Consider the following 18402-nt stretch of genomic DNA (forward strand, 5'->3'; position numbering starts at 1 on the left):
GAACCCTCATCTCAGAGGACAAAACCATCAAGAAGCTTCTCCATTGCCAACTTGCTGTGAATAGTCTTCTTTCTCAGAAGTCTCCTTTGCAGAAGTAGAGCCTGTTGCTGAACAAACTAATGCAGGCTATTTAGTTGACCTAAAACTGCAGTCCTTCCTCTCTTTTGTAACACCCAAACTCCTGTTGAAGGTACTAGACCCTGCTGGGCTGGTACTATACTGTGAGAGGCTGAGACAGGAGAATCCCAGTTTTGAACCCAGTGTGACCAACTTAGAGACTTAGCGAGATGTGATCTCAAAAATTAAAAAGACTGGGGATACAGCCTAGTGCAAAGGCCTCTAGGTTCATTCCACAGTACCAAAAGCATAACTAGCCCCCAAGCTCTTGGGCAGATGTGAAGAGACCAGAGTAACTCTAAAAACCCTGTGGTCATTTTACTGAATGCAGCATGTCACTTTGGAAAGGATTTGAGGGGGTTATTTTGGGTTGTTTTCTAGTATCAATTATATAGTTGGGATGTTTTCTGATTTACTTCTTCCTTGCAGGTGGATGTTCCCAAGGCTTTGATTATTGTTGCAGTTCAGTGTGGCTCTGATGGGACCTTTCTGCTGACGCAGTCAGGCAAAGTGCTGGCCTGTGGACTCAATGAGTTCAACAAACTGGGTCTGAATCAGTGCATGTCAGGAATTATCAACCATGAAGTGAGTACCCCAATGGTGTCTAACCACACCATAAGAACTTTTCTTGGTTAGAATTTCTCTGGGATTATTGGTTAATGACCTTGGAATTTGACTTAAGATCAAAGTGATAATCTCACAGACACTGTGTTCAACAAAGGAAGCCAGCCATAAAACAGTTTATACTATGAGATTATAATTATATGAAGTTAAAGAAGAGGGAAAAAAAGGCAGATGTGGCACTCAGGAGGTTGAGGCAGGAGGATCACCATGAATTTGAGGTCAGCCTGAACTACATAGTGAGCCCAAGGCCAGCCTGAACTGTCTAGCAAGACCCTGTCTCAATAAACAAAAAAAAGAGGCAAGGGCTGGGGATTTAGCTCAGCGGCATAAGCGCCTGCCTTGCAAGCAGGCAGTCGTGAGTTCAATCCCCGGTACCGATAAAAAGGAAAAAGACCAAAAAAAAAAAAAAAAAAAAGAGGCAAAATTAACTTCTAATGGCAGAAGTCAAAGTAGTGGTCAGTTGTGGGAGCGGTGGTCCAAATATTAGCAGAAAAGGTGAGGGGGGTCCTCCAGTGATGAGAATGGCCCCTATCTTGGTCCAGGTTGTAGTTTTACAAGTATAGGTGCAGACATGTGCGTACCATTATTGTCCCCATGTTTTGAAATTTCGTTTTCTCTTTCTCTTTCTCTTTGACACAAAATGGACTTGAAAAAAGAAGTACATGTTTAGAAAAGTGTATCAAACTGTGATGTTTTGTAGTGTGTTAGTCAATAAATAGGTTGTAAAGAGTAAAATGTTAGCTGAGTGTGGTGGCATGCACTTATAGTCCCAGCACTTTGGGCTGGAGGCAGAAGGGTCACAATAAGTTTAACCCCAAGTTGTGTAATTTATGAATTAACTGAAACCCTGACTCAAGATTAAAAAAAAAAAAAAAAAGGAAAAGAGTTGGAACTGTACCTTAGTGCAGAGGCCCTGGATTCAATCCCTCATGCCATCATAAGTAAATACATACATGCATAAATAAAATAAATTGTCAAGATTCAGGCTTTATTTTTGAAAAACAAACAAGAAAACTAACCTGAAAAAGAAACATTTCTGTGAAATACCTCACTGGGGAGTTTTTTAGTGTACTATTCATGAATCATTGATAGATACCCTATGGGCTTACAAAATATAATTATTACTTCCTGCCTCTTCAAGGATACGCATGAAGGGGCTGGGGATTTAGCTCAGCAACACAAGCGCCTGGCAAGTGTGAGATCATGAGTTTGATCCCCGGTACCAAAAAAAGGGTATCATGAAATTTGCCACTGATAGTCTTACTTTCTTCCTCTTTTGTTAGTATAATGAGGTTCTGTCATTTCTAAAAAATCGAGTTAAGAGACAGAAGTTTCCTAACTTGATAAAAAATGTAGTTTTGTTGTTGTCCTCTTCCTCCTGCCTCTCCCTGTCCCCTTCCTCTTTCCCTCCTCCTTTGTCCTGGAGAATGAACCAAGTGCATTTGTGCTGAGCTACATACTCAGCTGTTATTTATTTTTTAGTTTGAGATAAGTCACTAAATTGCCCAAGCTGAACTTCACACTTACGAGGCCTCCTACCTCAGCCTCCTAGAGTCCTGGGATTACATGCATGTACCACCATGCCCACCTAACGGTTAATTTTTAATCAGTCTGGGAAGTAGTGATTCTTAGGAGAATATAAATTCCGGGGAGCTTGTAGAGTCTATGTAGTTTGAAATGAATATTCATAATTACCACTGCTTGATTTTGTGGTTTCTTAAAACATTGGATTTGTTGTGAAATCTTAAACTTACAGAGAAAATTTGTATATACTAGTTCAAATGGAATGTGGATTTTAAAAAGTTGTGAAACACTACTACCCTGTTGATGAAGTTAGATCATAGCATTTTGTAGGCAGAAAAAACTGTTCAGGATTTTAATTCTTTACTTTCTGCAGTAGAGAATTCATGTGTTACATACATTCCAAATATGTATAAAAAATTGTTTTCAGAAAGTCCTGCCTCATATGGTAAATTCTGTTAATTACATATCATTTCTTTCACCTTGTAGCCTACTATAGAAAACTACCCAGAACCCTCTTATTACGTTTCCTTGAAAGGCACTGTGACCCTTTTCCTGATTATCCCTTCAGTTTTTACTTCGTAAGACTGCTTTGCATTTTACTTGTTTCAGGCATACCACGAAGTTCCCTACACAACCTCCTTTACCTTAGCCAAGCAGTTGTCTTTTTATAAAATCCGTACCATTGCTCCAGGCAAGACTCACACAGCTGCTATTGATGGTAAGTTGATTTCTAACTGTATTACATGTCTGAAGAGTTCAGACTTTTTTATTCTGTCAAATGCTAGCTTTTCTTAACAATATATGCATCCTTCTGATTTTCCCCTAATATCCAGTATTATCTCTAACAGATTAGGCATTCAAACACATAATTTTTGCTGATAATCAGTATAAATTTGTGATAAATACAACCACATCTATAATACCTGACTTCTGTTGTCTCTAATTAGCACCATCTGTAAGTATTCAAAGTTAGGTACTACCTATTCTCCACATTAAAAATAATACTAGAAAGAAAATACACTATTGAGTTATTTACTGGTCTTACCTGTCACAGAACCTAGGTAGCAAAGGTCCAGGGTCATCTAGCTAACGTCACAATTTGTATGTTCTTGCAAGCAGAAGCTAGGAGTTCTGCATTGGCTGCACCTTGCTTGTCCCATGACCCATTTGTGCTTGCTTGTTTTACTTTTGCTTCTCTCTCAGAGCGAGGCCGTCTGCTGACATTTGGCTGCAATAAGTGTGGGCAGTTGGGTGTTGGGAATTACAAGAAGCGCCTGGGAATCAACCTGTTGGGAGGACCTCTCGGTGGGAAGCAAGTGATCAGGGTCTCCTGCGGTGATGAGTTCACCATTGCTGCCACTGATGGTGAGTCTATACACATCAGTTGAAGCTTTTTGGATAGATAGCTATGTTGTAGTTCTTAACTGGGAGAGAGACAGACTCAGTGCTATACAAAAACAAACAATCCTAGCCTCTAAACTTTGGGGCTTATACTGGTGGTTAGTTATACAATTAAGCTTCTTTAACTTTACTTGGCCAGTATGGTGGATTTTTCTAGATAGTGACAGTTTGATATTCTAAGTTCTTCCTCCTTTAATTTGAACTTTAACTTTTTAGTAAAATGCTTCCAGCATTATTAAGTACTTCTATTGGTATATTTCCCAGCATACTGGTTTCAGTAAATGTGGCTGAAGAGAATAATACAGGCGGATCTTTCAGGTGCTGTGATGGAAGCCTCTACCTTCTCCCAAGTCTCAATCCTGTCTCCAAAGTAAGGGGACTCATTTTCTTAAATCTTCCCTGTACCCTGACAGCTGTATGTCACTACCACCAACCTCCAGACATTCGCTCAACAGCACCCAACCTTCATGTGTAAAGATGGAATGGCCATATAGCCTACTTATCCCGTGTGAGTCCTGAAATGGATCTCTTGTCCTAGGATAATCTTTAGTAGCACCCTTTTTTATTTAAAAAAATGACCTGCTTTGGAAAAGAATCAAAATTCTGGAGTTATCATCTCAGGCAAGCAGTATATTCCGATATTCTGCCTAGGCCTGTTCTCTGCAGCCTTCCTATCTCAGTAAACAGTAGGTCCATCCTATACCCTGCATTCAGCATATCCGGTGGACTATCTTCAGACTATATCCAGCTTCTGGTTCATAGCTCTGTTGCAGCTGGTCTCCCTGCTGCCACTCTTGCTCCCATGCCATTGGCTCTGTTCACCATGGCCTCAGGGATCCTTCTGTGCCCTTCCTACCTAGAACATCTAATGGTTTTCTACACCGCTCAGGAAAACTCACTCATCACAATGACCTGCATGGCCCCATGTGCCCAAGACTCCAGCCAGCCCCTCATTCTCGTCCATAACCACTTCCCCCTCCCCTGCATCTGTAGGGACCTTCTTGCTCTCTGTGTTATTGGCATTACCTGTGCGACCTTGAGCTTACTGTTCTTTCTGCCTTTCCTTACTTCAATCAGTTCTGCTCATTTAAAAACTACTTTTCTGACCACTCTCAAAAAATAAATGAAATTTTGTTATTTTTTCATCACCATTTATCTTTTTTCACAGCACTTACTAGTATCTGAAATATTAGATATTTATGTATCATCAGTCTCTCCTACAGAATGATTGTTATACAGGAGCCAAAACTATTCTATTCATTGCCCAGTCACCTTAAACAATGCCTGGGATAAAATAGATGTTTAATAAATGTTTAAATGGATGGCCACTAAAAAGCTGTTAAGTGATTAAATGAATGAATGGCAGTACATCAGAAGAGTGATCATTTTTAACTAGGTGGGGTCAGCAGGAATAAACAGCTTTCCTCAATTTAGTGCATGGTGGGACATCTGTCTCTAAAACACCATAATAAGAAACCTAGAGTTGGGAAGGCCATCTTCTGTGAAATGATCTGCTGTTTAACTTTTTTTCTAGATAATCACATTTTTGCCTGGGGCAATGGTGGTAATGGTCGCCTGGCAATGACCCCCACTGAGAGATCACATGGCTCTGATATCTGTACCTCATGGCCTCGGCCTATTTTCGGATCTCTGCATCATGTCCCGGATCTGTCCTGCCGTGGCTGGCATACCATTCTCATTGTTGGTAAGGGGTTCCTATGTGTGGGGTTGAAAGATCTCTGACAAGATTGATCCACAGATGAGGTACTGATGGACTGATTATCACATTCTTAGAAGTGTCTTAAAGAGATAATTTCTGTAAGTCTCATAATGCTCAGGAATGCCATGCCTAGTGGTAGAGGAACAAGACATTGTTATTTCCCAGGCTTGCTAATTTGCTATCTCTTGATCTCTTGGCCATTTTTAAATGTAACTGTGAACTCTGCCACCCCATAGAATTTGTTACTTACATTTACCCTCTAATTTTTTTTTCCCTGTGTTCATACTTTCTTGAAAAACATGTAGTATATCTTTAAAAAAGGAACTTCAAGTCATGAATGCTTTAGCATAAATAATACTTTGAACTAAATTTTAAAAGTCTCTGTAAGGGTTTGCACATTCATTAGATCTTGGTTGCACATTAGAATCTCTTGGAGGCTTTTACAAATCCTATTCGTGACCTTATTCCTGACCATTTAAACCAGACTCTGGAATAGGACCTAGGCATTGTTATTGTGTAAAGCTTCCCAAATGATTTGAATGAACAGCAAAGGTGGAGAAATGCCACTTTAGAGTAGCTAGTGGTGTTTGGTTTGTAAGATTAATTTCTAATCAGTAAGCAAGCATAAAGTTATCTGGAGCCAAGTATTATCTCCAATATTAATCAGTGTCGTAGTCTCCTCTCACTTTCCTATGTCTGTATACAATGTTTACCTATTCACTGTTTTTCCTCAGAGAAAGTACTGAATTCTAAGACCATCCGTTCTAATAGCAGTGGCCTCTCCATTGGAACTGGTATGTAGTGAACTGGAACTGGTATCACAGTAGTTTCTTAATTGTGGATCTTTGGGTTAAGATTCTGTGGAGTCTCTAAAACTCAAAGGATTGCTGGGCGTGATGGCATACACCTATAATCCCAGCACTTAGGAAACTGAGGAAAGACAATCATTGTGAGTTCCGAGACCAGCCTGAGCTGCAAAGTGAGTTCAAGGCCAGCCTGGATTACACAGTGAGACCCTATCTCAAAAAAAACAATAACAAAACAAAACAAAACAAAAAATACTGAAAGGAAAGGAAAACAAAAAATTTCTTCAGGGAAATACAGACTATAGTGATTAAGAGGGAGGATCCTGTTTTGGTAAGTTTCACAGTAAGTCATGGTTTACATTGTGGTCAGAGGGAGAGTACATCTTCTTTGCTTCCAATGCATATGGAAGTAGTTAAACCGCTTACCCCATGCTGTAATGTAACTTATGTATTATTCCTTTCCTTACAATGTGAGGGGCCGTGGGGACTCTCTGCCCTTTACTCCCAGGATATTCCCAGGGTTATTCCAGTTTAAAGAAATACTCCTTCAGAATAGGTCCTCAAAAATAAAAGCCAACTAAACTTCCAACAGGAAAAGCAGCCCAAAGCTGACAATTTTCCCTTGACTGCTTTCTTCAAGGTTCTGTGTTATTTGGGACCATGCCAGGAAACTGAATCTGTTCCTTTCTGGTTTCTGCCTGGTAGAGTCTGTGTAGACTTAATATCTTTTACTGATTCTGATATATTATGGGACCAAATAGATAAATACCCAGAATAAAAGCACATTAATTCCCCAGAAATAACACTTAAAAATCTGATCTGTGAGGGGCTGGGGATTTAGCTCAGCGGCATAAGCGCCTGCCTTGCAAGCAGGCAGTCATGAGTTCGATCCCCGGTACCAATAAAAAAGGAAAAAGAAAAAAAAAAAAAAAAAATCTGATCTGTGATTGTTAAACATTAGATACCAGGGCCAGGAATTTAGCTCAGCAGCATAAGCACCTGCCTGGCAAGCTCAAGGTCGCGAGTTTGATCCCTGGTACCAAAAAACAAAACAAAACAAAACAAAAAATCCCTGTTACATCTTACTGTTTCATTAAGTGATCTGCTACTCAGCATCTTTATTTGTGCACGTTAATCCCTGTAATACATGATAAAATATTTTTTTGCTAAGCATAGTTCTTTTACAGTTTTCTTTGCTGGAACAGAATTTAAAGGAAAAACATAAGATAAAAGCAAATGTCCATTGGACATAAAATGTGAGTTCAAGTAAGAGCAAGAATTTTGGTCTTATTTATTCATTAATTTTATCCACATTGTCTAAAATAGTATCTGGCAAATAGTAAACACTGAATAAATTTTTTTTTTTTTTTGGTCTTTTTCGTTTTTTTATCGGTACCAGGGATCGAACTCACGACCGCCTGCTTGCAAGGCAGGTGCTTATGCCACTGAGCTAAATCCCCAGTCCCTGAATAAATATTTTTTGATTGAATGAGTTATACCCATCCATTGTTTTGGTACAGGAGTAAAAATGTCTCTAAATATTATTTTCATAATGTAAAATCAAGCTGCAGCAGACTGTGTATCTTTTTATAAAGTTTCAAAGCAAGCCAAATAAGTGATGTGTTGTTTAAGGATGCAAATACGTAGGATTTACCAGGCATGGTAGTACATCCCTGTAATCCCAGCACTTGGGAGGCTGAGGCAGGATTGCCACAAGATTGAAGCCAGCCTGGCTCCATAGTGAGTTTAAGGCCAATCTAAACAACATAGTGAAACCCTGTCTAAAAAAAAACCACAGATGCATGATAGAATCTTTTTAAGAATTTTTATATATAAAATTAATCAGACTGGTTTCATCTGGGTAAGAGGCCATAGGAAGAAGTACTATAATTTGCAACTCATATGCAATGATATAAACAGATCCAGTAGAGGTTCCTATGAGAGCAGGAATATTCTCTGTGCTGTCCAGAATAATGGCTCATAGTCTCATGTGACTGTTGAGTACTCAAAGTGTGGCTAGTAGAATGAGGAACTGATTTTTATTTAAATTTAAATGTCTATATACAGCTAGTGACTACCATATGAGTAGTGCATTTCTAGTTCTTTAGTGATCACATCATATATGTTCATTTTATTGCTAAGCATCAAAATTTGCACATATGTTAATGATCCATGGATATCTGAAATGAAACTTTTTGGAGACAGGGTCTTATTGTCTCAGACACTGAATTTTCAAGGACCCTCCTGCCTCAGTCTCCCTAATGCTGGGATCACAGGCATGCATCACCACACCTGACCAGAACATGGTTTTCGGGGGGGGTGGGCGGGCGGAAGGGTACCAGGAATCAAACTCAGGGCCTTGCACTTGGCAGGCAGATGGTATACCACTGAGCTACATGTCAGGCTTCCAAAACATAATTCCTAAAAGCTGTTCAGGCACTTGGGAGTCTAGGCAAGGGAATCATGGTGTGTTTGAGGTCAGCTTGGGCTATATAGTGATGCCAAGGTCAGTCTGAACTACACAGTGAAACCCTGTCTCAAAAAAAGCAAAACAAAGTGGGGAGAACGTTTTAAAATGCAAGCTAAGAATTCATTTTGCGGCTTAATAGTTCAGCTACTTCAGCAGGCTTAGTCCTCAAAGCAGTGTTGCAAGATATGACAAATAGTCCTTCCCATGCAGTCTTAGGAGGATATACCATGCAGTTGTTTTGTTTTAGGTTTGGGAAATTTATTTTCTTAAACATTTTCCTTTGATGCATACTAAAATTCACTTTCATTTCCTGATTACATCCTAGCTAATCTTCACTACAGTAGCTTGGAATTTACTACATGATAGGAAAAAGATAAGTCATAATTTTTTTTTTTTTTTTTTTTTTTTTTTTTGTCTTTTTCCTTTTTATCGGTACCAGGGATCGAACTCACGACTGCCTGCTTGCAAGGCAGGTGCTTACGCCACTGAGCTAAACCCCCAGCCCCAAGTCATAATATTTTTAAAATTCATGCCTAGTCACAGTCTATGACTAGTCATAGAATTTAATACCTACATGATTGTTGGAGAATTTTATCATTAGGTTGTTTGCAGATGAGAAGTTGCCAGACATTTATCTGGCAACTTGGAGAAGGCTTTGATTCAAATGTCAAAAGAACTTTTTATGTAGGACAAATGGCAATGGAGGGTGCTGGACTCTGAATGTACCTGTTAAAGATACATAATAAGACCAGGTGCAGTAATTGCAGCTACTTGGGAGGGTGAAGAAAGAGGATTGAAAGTCTGAGACCAGCAGGTAATTTAGCAACACTTTGTTTCAGAATAAAAATTAAAAAGGTCTGGGGATGTGGCTCAGTAGTAGAGTGCCCTTGGGTCCCAGCCTCTGGTACTGCACACACACATGATGCAGAATAAGTATACTGATATGGGGATTGTTTACTATTCTATTAGAATATCAATAATTATATGGATGTAGGATAAACAAGTTTAAAAGTGAGCTATCATCACAAAGATCCTGATATACAAATACCCTGTGTAAAACTAATAGTTTAGTTTGAGATAGCTGACTGTGCTGTTGCCATTCCACTTCATGCAACTGTAGGAACCTTGCAGGGCTGTTTGAGGCTAAATGTGTCTTGCTGTATGTTAAAACTCTGCTTCTGTGTTGTGTATCTGCCAGCGGTCCAGAGCTCTAGCCCAGGAGGAGGTGGTGGTGGTGGTGGTGGTGGTGGTGGTGGTGGTGGTGGCGGTGGCGGTGGAGGTGAAGAGGAGGACAGTCAGCAGGAATCTGAAACTCCTGATCCAAGTGGAGGCTTTCGAGGAACAATGGAAGCAGACCGAGGAATAGAAGGTTTCATCAGTCCTACTGAGGATATGAGGAATAGTTGTGGAGCCAGCAGCTCCTGTCCCGGCTGGCTTCGAAAGGTAATTCCTTAGAAGGGATGCCAGATAAAATATCAGGCCTGGAGGGATTAGAAAATAAAATATCAGGCCTGGAGGGATTAGAAAAGAGAATGTCTTATTAAACTCTTTTACAACAAGGAATCTTAAGTTTCTAATCTTTACCTGGAAATAAATCACTCATCCTTTTTTCTTTCTAACAAGAAGAGATGCAACATATGTTCATACTTGTATTACTTAAATGGATGTAAGTTAATAAAATCTGCCTTGAAGGGGCTGGGGATTTAGCTCAGCAGCATAAGCATCTGCCTAGCAAGTATGAGGTCGTGAGTTCGATCCCTGGTACCAAAAAAATAAATCTGCTTTGAGCTGGACATGGTGGCTCACTCGTGTAATCACAGCACTTGGGAGGCAGTGGCAGGAAGGTTGCAAGTTTAAACCCTACCTGAGCAACTTAACTTAGCAAAACCCAGTCTCAAACAATAAAGGGAAAATTAGAGCACAGTAGGGGAGTAGCTCCATGTATAGGCCCTGGTTCACACCCAGTACTACAAAGTGGCACTTTTTATGGTGCACATGTGCAAAGATTAAGCTTACAGGTTTTGTCCTCTTTATAGAAGTAGAAAAATGGAACTGTTGGAATGTCTCATAGGAGGAAAATGGTCTATCAAAGTTAAGGTGCAGACAATAAAAACCTTAAAGTATATTTATATGGAAAGTTGCAACTTACTAGCAGAAGATGATGAAATATCGGTCATTATGACCTTATTCTTTCAGAAAATATGTAATTCTCAGAAAAATGTGGACAAGACTATATATATGGGTCATTTTAAGTAAGTACCTCTGTGTCATGAAATTGCTGCTGGTTTTACTTAGCTTCTTTTGCCCATCTGGATTTTCTTGTTCTGCACCATGAACCTAATTTTTTCCAAAAAAAAAAAAAAAAAAATTATAGATTTAAAGTTCATTAGCCAGGGGCTGGGGATTTAACTCAGCGGCATAAGCACCTGCCTTCCTTGTAAGCAGGCAGTCGTGAGTTCAATCCCTGGTACCGATAAAAAGGAAAAAGACAAAAAAAAAAAGTTCATTAGCCAACAAAACTAGAAAGTTGTCTGAAAAGTATGAGCACAGGATGTAATATGGCCCAGCTAACTTACCAGTGTCTTATGTCAAATAAGTGTTTGAAGAAATACCCAAGACTCTGCAGCTCCTGCCTGGCGAGCACAAGGTTGTGAGTTTGATTCCTGATATGAAGAAAAAAAAAAAAAAAAAAACAAGACTGCAGACTGTCTTGATTTTGAGTTTGAATTTGTATCACTGCTGTGAGCTATTGAAGGTATGGCACTTTGTTCCCCAGTAGGGCAAGATATATTTTTAACCATAGCTATCTGCCCACTAGAGGGTGCTGATGTCATGAGACACCAACAGCTGAGGCATTAACTTGAGTTGTTGCAAACAGAACTGATGAGATTCTTTCTCATATACACAGGAGCTGGAAAACGCAGAGTTCATCCCCATGCCAGACAGCTCATCTCCCCTAAGTGGAGCATTTTCTGAATCTGAGAAAGATACCCTGCCCTATGAAGAGCTGCAAGGACTCAAAGTAGCCTCCGAAGTGCCTGTGGAACCTAAGCCCCATGTAGGAACCTGGGTAACTGAGCTTTTTGCTTTTGAATCACAACTAGGAGGACAGTTACTATAGACTCTGCCCAGTTCTCCTCGTGTCACTCTGTCCTTCAGCTTCATTGGCTTAGCTGCCCTGTGTCAACCTATCTTACTTCCTGTCCAGTTGCACTGAAAGCTTCTGTCTTCCCAAGGCTAAATCAAGTTACCTCAGAACAGAATTGACCTTACAGTTCTGATGGGCCACCTTCCTGCATGAGAGGATTCTCTTTTTTTGTCTTAGAAGCACTAAAATTGAAGTTCTAGAATTCCACTTCACCTTTTATGACACTTCTGGGGTAGGTTGGAGGTTCTAAATGTAAGTAAAATACAATGTTTTAATCTACTGAGGGAACAACACATGTATACCTCACCTTGATAGAAATGCAATTGTAGTAAACACCTCAATAAAACTCTAAACCAAGGAGCCAAGAATTTAGCTCAGTGGCTCAAGCACTTGCCTGGTAAGCACAAGGCAAAACTCTAGCCAAAAAGAAGGAAAGAAAGACAAACTTCTAAACCAGGGACCACCAGATTTTTTCTATATAAGGGAACGTAGTAATTCTTCTACATTTTGTGGGCCATATAGTCTCTTTTGCAGCTACTCAACTCACACTGCGGCTCAAAAACAGTCATAGAGTCATTAAGACTTGAATTTTGGAGTATTTCCAATTTCCAGATTAGGGATGTTCAACCTATAATGCATAATAGAGGAGTAGAGTACATGTCTGTGTTTCAATAATACAAAAGCAGGTAGTCCAGAATTGGCCAGTGGGCTGTCATTTATTGACCTTGGCTCTGAACAAAGTATAATAGAAGAAGAAGAAAATCCAGAGCAGAATAATTGAAAACCTTTCCAGGAGAGGTATTAAAACCTTCGAAAATCAAGGTGAACGTTTGCCTTCCTGTTGGTTGGCCTTTTTGAATTTGATGGTAATTCTGACTACTAAACACCTCTCATATCTTTTCTTCAGTGCAGTCACTACATCTCATGAGTGTTGACCCTTTGTATCACAGTATCCTCACTGTGATCAGGACTTACTCCAAATCATACCCACTGCAGCATTTTAAGTGAGAATATATAGTCACACTTTAACATTTTTTTTTTTTTTCTGGGTACCAGGGATTGAATTTACAACCTTGAGCTTGCCAGGCAGGCACTTATGCCACTGAGCTAAATCCCCAGCCGTAACATTTTTTTGCAAAATCCTCCAAAACGAGTTACTGTTCTTTTCCTAGTGTAATAGGGACTGAGGCATTGAGACTGCCCATGCGTCCTCAGTGCCTGGTGCTAATAACCCCAGCAGTCTTCTGTTTCTCTTCACCTCTTCATGTGTATCTATGTCTTACCTTGTTAATCTGTGAGTAAATCCATTTGCACGGGGGAGCTGTGCCCCGAGAGTGAGCCTCCTACAATCTGCCCCTCTTGTCTCTAGCTTCCCCGGCTGACTCCTGCAGTACCATGTGCTGGCAAGGGAGCACCATTGACCCCTCCTGCCTGTGCGTGTAGCACTCTGCAGGTGGAGGTTGAGAGATTGCAGAGTCTGGTGTTGAAGTGTCTGGCTGAACAACAAAAATTACAGCAAGAAAACCTCCAGATTTTTACTCAGCTACACAAGCTGAACAAGAAATTAGAAGGAGGGCAGCAGGTAAGAGTAATAAGAGAATAATCCAATTTCTAAGTCTGTTTCAAGGACTTGCAGAAACAAAAGACCAAAACTTACTGCTCTGCATGTCCTCACCTTTGAATGATGTGATTTTTGTAATTAATCCCAGAAGTCTTTGGCCTTAGTCAGGCACCTGGACTGAATCATTCTCTTCACCAAACTTCTATGTTTTTCATTACTGTTTGTTTTTACTGTTTGTTCTTTTACTTTTTCCTGTAAAAGGTTTTAAACATTACAAAGAACACCAAATGTACTCACCATCTAGATTCAATAGGGTTTTTTTTGTTTTTGTTTTTGTTTTTTATGTTGTTATTGTTGGTACCCGGGATTGAACTCACGACCAGCCACTTATGCCACTGACCTAAACCCCTGGCCCTATTCAACATTTTTAATATGTTTCTGTATTTGTTTTCTCAATGTGTCTATAATATATAAAATATATACATTTTGCTAAAGGAATTTAAAATAAATTATAAAAATCATGTATAGTCCCTTAAGTAAGCCCTTCAAAAATAAAGAAGCCCATTCTTCTGGACAGCCACATTATTATTGTCACTAATGTTTTCAGTTTTCATCTAGTATCCAGTTGATAATTTGAATTTTCCCATTAAAAATATCCTTTATTAGAATCCTGTCCAAAAAAACCACATTCCATTTGGTTATGTCTCATTCTAATCTAGAGCAATTGCCCCGCTACAACTACTTTTTAAAAATATATTTTAATATCATTGACTGACAGAAATAGAGCCAGTTGTTTGTCAGACTGTCCTATGTTCTATATTTATTCTGTTTTCCTAGGATATTGACACATTCTTTTGTTATCCTGTCTTTTCCGAAAACCAAAAGTTAGATTTAAAGCTTAATTAAATTTAAGATTAAATTAAATAGTTTGGGGAAAACATGTCAAGGTAGTGCTGCTCACATTGTCTTTAAAGATCCATGCTATTGCCCGGCACCATGGTACATACAATCCCACACAAGGCTCAGACCAAAGGATCAGGCTGGGTAACACAGTGAGACCATCTCAAAATTTAAAATTTAAAATGCATGTAGCTCTGAGATGGAGCACTTGCCTATGATATGTGAGGCCACAGGTTCAATCCCCAGCACTACAAAAATAAATAGACAAACAATAAATAAATGGGTATTGTTCTACACAGAGTCAACTATGTGTCAGAAAGTGGCTTAGCCATCTATATGTATTTGGACTTCTTACCTTGTTTCTATGGATTGAGCCCTAGTTTTTCACCTAAAAAAAGAAAATACTGCTACCTACTCTGCCCGATTATTTTAAGTATTATGAAATAATGCCTATGAAAATAGTTTAGAAAGTAATAGACAAACGTAGACTAAGATTGGCAGCTGTTAACCCAGCGTGGTGGCACATGCTTGTAATCCCAGCACTCGAGAGCTCGAGAGGTTGAGGCAGGAGGATCAATGTGAGTCAAGACTAGCCTTGGTTACAAAGTAAGCTCATGGCCAGTTTGAAATGCATAGTGAGACCCTATCTCAAAAAAAAAAAAAAAAAAAAAGACTGGCAGCTGTAACAGGCAAGAAGATTGTTTTGCTCAGGACTGTTGCGGTTTGGGGTTTTTTTTGTCTTTTTCCTTTTTATCTGTACCGGGGATCGAACTCATGACTGCCTGCTTGCAAGGCAGGCGCTTATGCCGCCGAGCTAAATCCCCAGCCCCGACTGTTTCAGTTTTAAAATTCTGCAGTTTTGGTTTCTTAAATTGAGAGTTGTGCAGCTCAGAACACCCTGTAGTCCAAAGTAAACCACAACAGTTTATCACTTTACCTGCAGCAAATGTACAGGCGTGAACTTGTACATGTGAAGAGATGAATACTAGGGTATTGAATTTAGGGCTTTTGCACTAAACCACATCCCCAGCCCTTTTCTTTTTTAGTATATTTTATTTTTTTGAGACATGGTCTCACTCTGTAATTCAGGTTGGCCTTGAATTCACTATTTAGTCCAGGCTGGCCTCAAACTCATGACAGTCCTGCCTCAGCCTCCCAACTGCTGGGATTATAGGCATGTGTCACCACATGCCCTTGTTTTATGTTTATTTTGAGACAGTCTTGCTAAGTCACGTAGTTGCCCTGGCTGGATTTAAACTTGTGATCTTCCTGCCTCAGTTTCCAGTGTGAGATTACAAGTATGAACTTTCTCTAAGGTAGTCCTGTGAGCTCCCCACAGGACTGTAGCCGTAAACTCTTAAAGGCTAGCATTGAAAATCTCATCCTGAACTGCTGTGACTCGGTGGCACTGTTGCTAATGTGGAACCATGTTCTATCTGCACAGGTGGGGATGCATTCCAAAGGAACTCAGACAGCAAAGGAAGAGATGGAAATGGATCCAAAGCCTGACTTAGATACAGATTCCTCCTGGTGCCTTCTGGGAACAGAGTCTTGTCGATCCAGCCTCTAGTCTCCTGAGCCTGCCTAGCCCCCAGGAAACTGGGATCCAAAGAACTTCACAGCACACTTACTGAATGCAGAGAGCAGCTTTTCTGGCTTTGTTCACTTGCAGACAAGGAGCACAGGCAGAGGCACTGAAGCACTTTCCTTGTGTGTTTGGAGAGTGGCATTATTTAGATAGGATCTAGAGTGATTTTATTTTGGAGAAAGGCCCTGTAGCCCTGGTTTTGTCATCAGTGACTGCCATAGCAACAGCAGCTCTGTACCTCATCTGTTGAAGAGACACAGTGCTCACTTTAATTGCGCTGGTAGCAACTCCTATCCCATTTATCATTTTTACCGTTGGTGTTAAGCTGCCTTGGGAATTCAGCACCAGGCATTGCACCTCTGGGTGAGGAGGGGAAAGTGTAAAGCTGGAGCGTGCTGGGATCACACACAGCCTGCCCAGGTCCTCTAGAGAATGGTAAAGTTTGCACAGCCCTCAGGAGCCATGAGTTGAGGAAAATTTGTATGGTGAAGTCAAGCACATTTTTAGAAAGTTACTTGATGCAGCTAGATGCTTAAGGGAGGAAGTAGGTTTAGATTGCTTTTCCTCCGAAGGTTGATGAAATGTCTTTAATGAGAAGCAGAGTAAGAACAGAGCCATCCTCGGCACACAGTATGGGTGTTCAGGCTGTGGCTAGTGCAGGGTGGGATTTCCTAGATTTCCCAGCTCTGAAAGGTGCCTCTAAAGAAGGAAGAGTGTCTCAGAGAACTGAGTCAGGAGCCTTAGGCAAGGGCCTTAGGAGCAAATCGAGAGGGAGAGGAGTGCCTCCTTCAGTGCTTCTACCTGGCTAGGACACCAAGTCTTCTGCCCCAGGAGGGCTTTTTGTGCCTCTGCCTTAGTGGCTCTTAGGAGACTGATCTTGACTTAGCAGCTCCAGCCTCTCTCTCTCATGTCTAGTCAGTATTTCTCTCCTTTTGGTATTTTTTGAAGCCATATTATAACCAGTGAATCTGTATCATCTTTCCTATTGAGTGGCCCAAAGCCAGCACCAAACCCTGGGGGTCCCGGACCCTAACAGAACATGTAGAACCTACCAAGTGAAAGAAATCTGGCTGTAGACTCCCTTTCCTTTCCTTTTTCCTTCCTTCCTTTTCTTTCTTTCTTTCTTTTTTTTTTTTTTTTTTTTGAGACAGGATCTCGCTATGCAGTTCAGGCTGGCCTTGGGGTTTTGTAGCCCAGGCCGGTCCTGAACTTGCAGTGATCCTTTTGCCCTAGCCCCCCAAGTTCCAGGATTACAGGCATGCACCACAACACCAGGCCCAGCAGACTCACTTCTAACATGTCTGTATAGTCAAAAGCAAATTAGCTTTCCCGAGAGAGACAATAAAGAATAAAACTGTAAATAGACAGTTTCCATACAAGTATGTAATGGTTTATCTTAAGGATGTGAGTTTTGTATTTCCATAAAGCCTTAGGAAACGTTCCTGTATTTTGGGTCACAGAAGTTTTGATGAGTTTCATATCCTTCCTCCTTAAAGCTATGTTAATTTTGTTTTATTTTTCCCAAACCAGTCTGTTTAATATTTCAGGAGAACTTGTGGAAGGGAGATTTTACCCTCTCCCTAACACTGGTAGTGTAAAGGCTGGTGCCGGTGAGAAAAATCTATAGGGAAGGGCAACTCTGTCCAATGGGATCTGTGCTGTCCCATTGTTTTCTCAATTCTGAGAAGCATAGTACAGTAGTACTAATGTAATCACTGAAGCCTTTTCCTAAAGTAAGGGAAAGGCCAAGCCTGAATTAAAGTTACAAGGTCTGGGGTTTTGCTGTAAACCCTAACAGTGGTTTTGGTTCATCATGTAAATGCAGCTGTGGTTTTCTTAAGGACTAGCTGACCTTTCATGTCCCTGTATCCTCATGCTCACCATCTCAGCAGGCCTGAGCAAGAGGGTTATTTGGATTTTGTCATGAGGATCACTTCTGCTCTGGAGCTGAGGGACATGGGCACATTGCTGGGACTTTAGGATGACAGTGTGTGAAAGTGGGGTGAAAGCCCTGGTGGGGAGTCATTCCCGAGCAGTGAAACTCAGTGGCCAGTTTCTCTAGCATGTTCCCTTGAGAAGTTGAGGTTTGCTGTTAATCTGGCTGAGAATCTTAAATTCTGTGCCTTAGAAACAATTTGCACTTTGCAAAATTGTGCCTGAGTCAACCATATGATTTTTCCATCAAACAGCTATGCAAGCAGAAACCAGTTCCAAGGTGGCAGCAGTGCATTAGATAGCGTGAAAGGCAAGGCAGCAAAAATACCTTTGAATGCTTTCCTGGAGCTAATTCTCCCCCAAGTTTTGTCCGGCTTTTTTTCTTTATGCAGTGGTAGATGCTCTCAGTTTGCTAGTAGTTTTGCTTTTGAGTTACAGTATAATTTGGGTTACTCCTACTTGCTGACACTGTTGCTGAAGAGCTAGCTTACTGTTAGCCAGATGCTGGAAAGATTGAGGGTGGAATGGTTTGGCATTTCTGTTTTAAATAAACATTTAAACTTTCAATTAGTGCTGTGTCTTAGTAAGTCTCACACCAATGTCAGTCA

At 40.4% G+C, this 18402-nt stretch overlaps 1 protein-coding gene across 6 annotated transcripts in view; it reads left to right on the top strand.

The window, feature by feature from the left end:
* The window catches only part of Nek9 (NIMA related kinase 9), a 42922-nt gene extending 24561 nt beyond the window's left edge, over nucleotides 1-18361 (top strand). For 5 of the 6 annotated variants that reach the window (XM_063240886.1, XM_063240884.1, XM_003472430.5 and 2 more), the window contains 9 exons: nucleotides 547-702; nucleotides 2875-2983; nucleotides 3469-3630; nucleotides 5201-5371; nucleotides 6121-6180; nucleotides 9861-10105; nucleotides 11571-11732; nucleotides 13180-13392; nucleotides 15716-18361. In XM_063240886.1, the coding sequence (XP_063096956.1) occupies nucleotides 547-702; nucleotides 2875-2983; nucleotides 3469-3630; nucleotides 5201-5371; nucleotides 6121-6180; nucleotides 9861-10105; nucleotides 11571-11732; nucleotides 13180-13392; nucleotides 15716-15841 (1404 nt within the window). In that variant the 3' untranslated portion in view covers nucleotides 15842-18361. The remainder of the gene's footprint in view (nucleotides 1-546; nucleotides 703-2874; nucleotides 2984-3468; nucleotides 3631-5200; nucleotides 5372-6120; nucleotides 6181-9860; nucleotides 10106-11570; nucleotides 11733-13179; nucleotides 13393-15715) is intronic. The other variant, XM_063240885.1, reaches the window with a different exon arrangement.
* The last annotated feature ends 41 nt before the right edge of the window (nucleotides 18362-18402 follow it).

The sequence above is a fragment of the Cavia porcellus genome, unplaced genomic scaffold (genome assembly GCF_034190915.1).
Source record: "Cavia porcellus strain 051 isolate PalLab524CR breed Dunkin Hartley unplaced genomic scaffold, mCavPor4.1 scaffold_31, whole genome shotgun sequence".
In the NCBI taxonomy this organism is placed as follows: domain Eukaryota; kingdom Metazoa; phylum Chordata; class Mammalia; order Rodentia; family Caviidae; genus Cavia; species Cavia porcellus.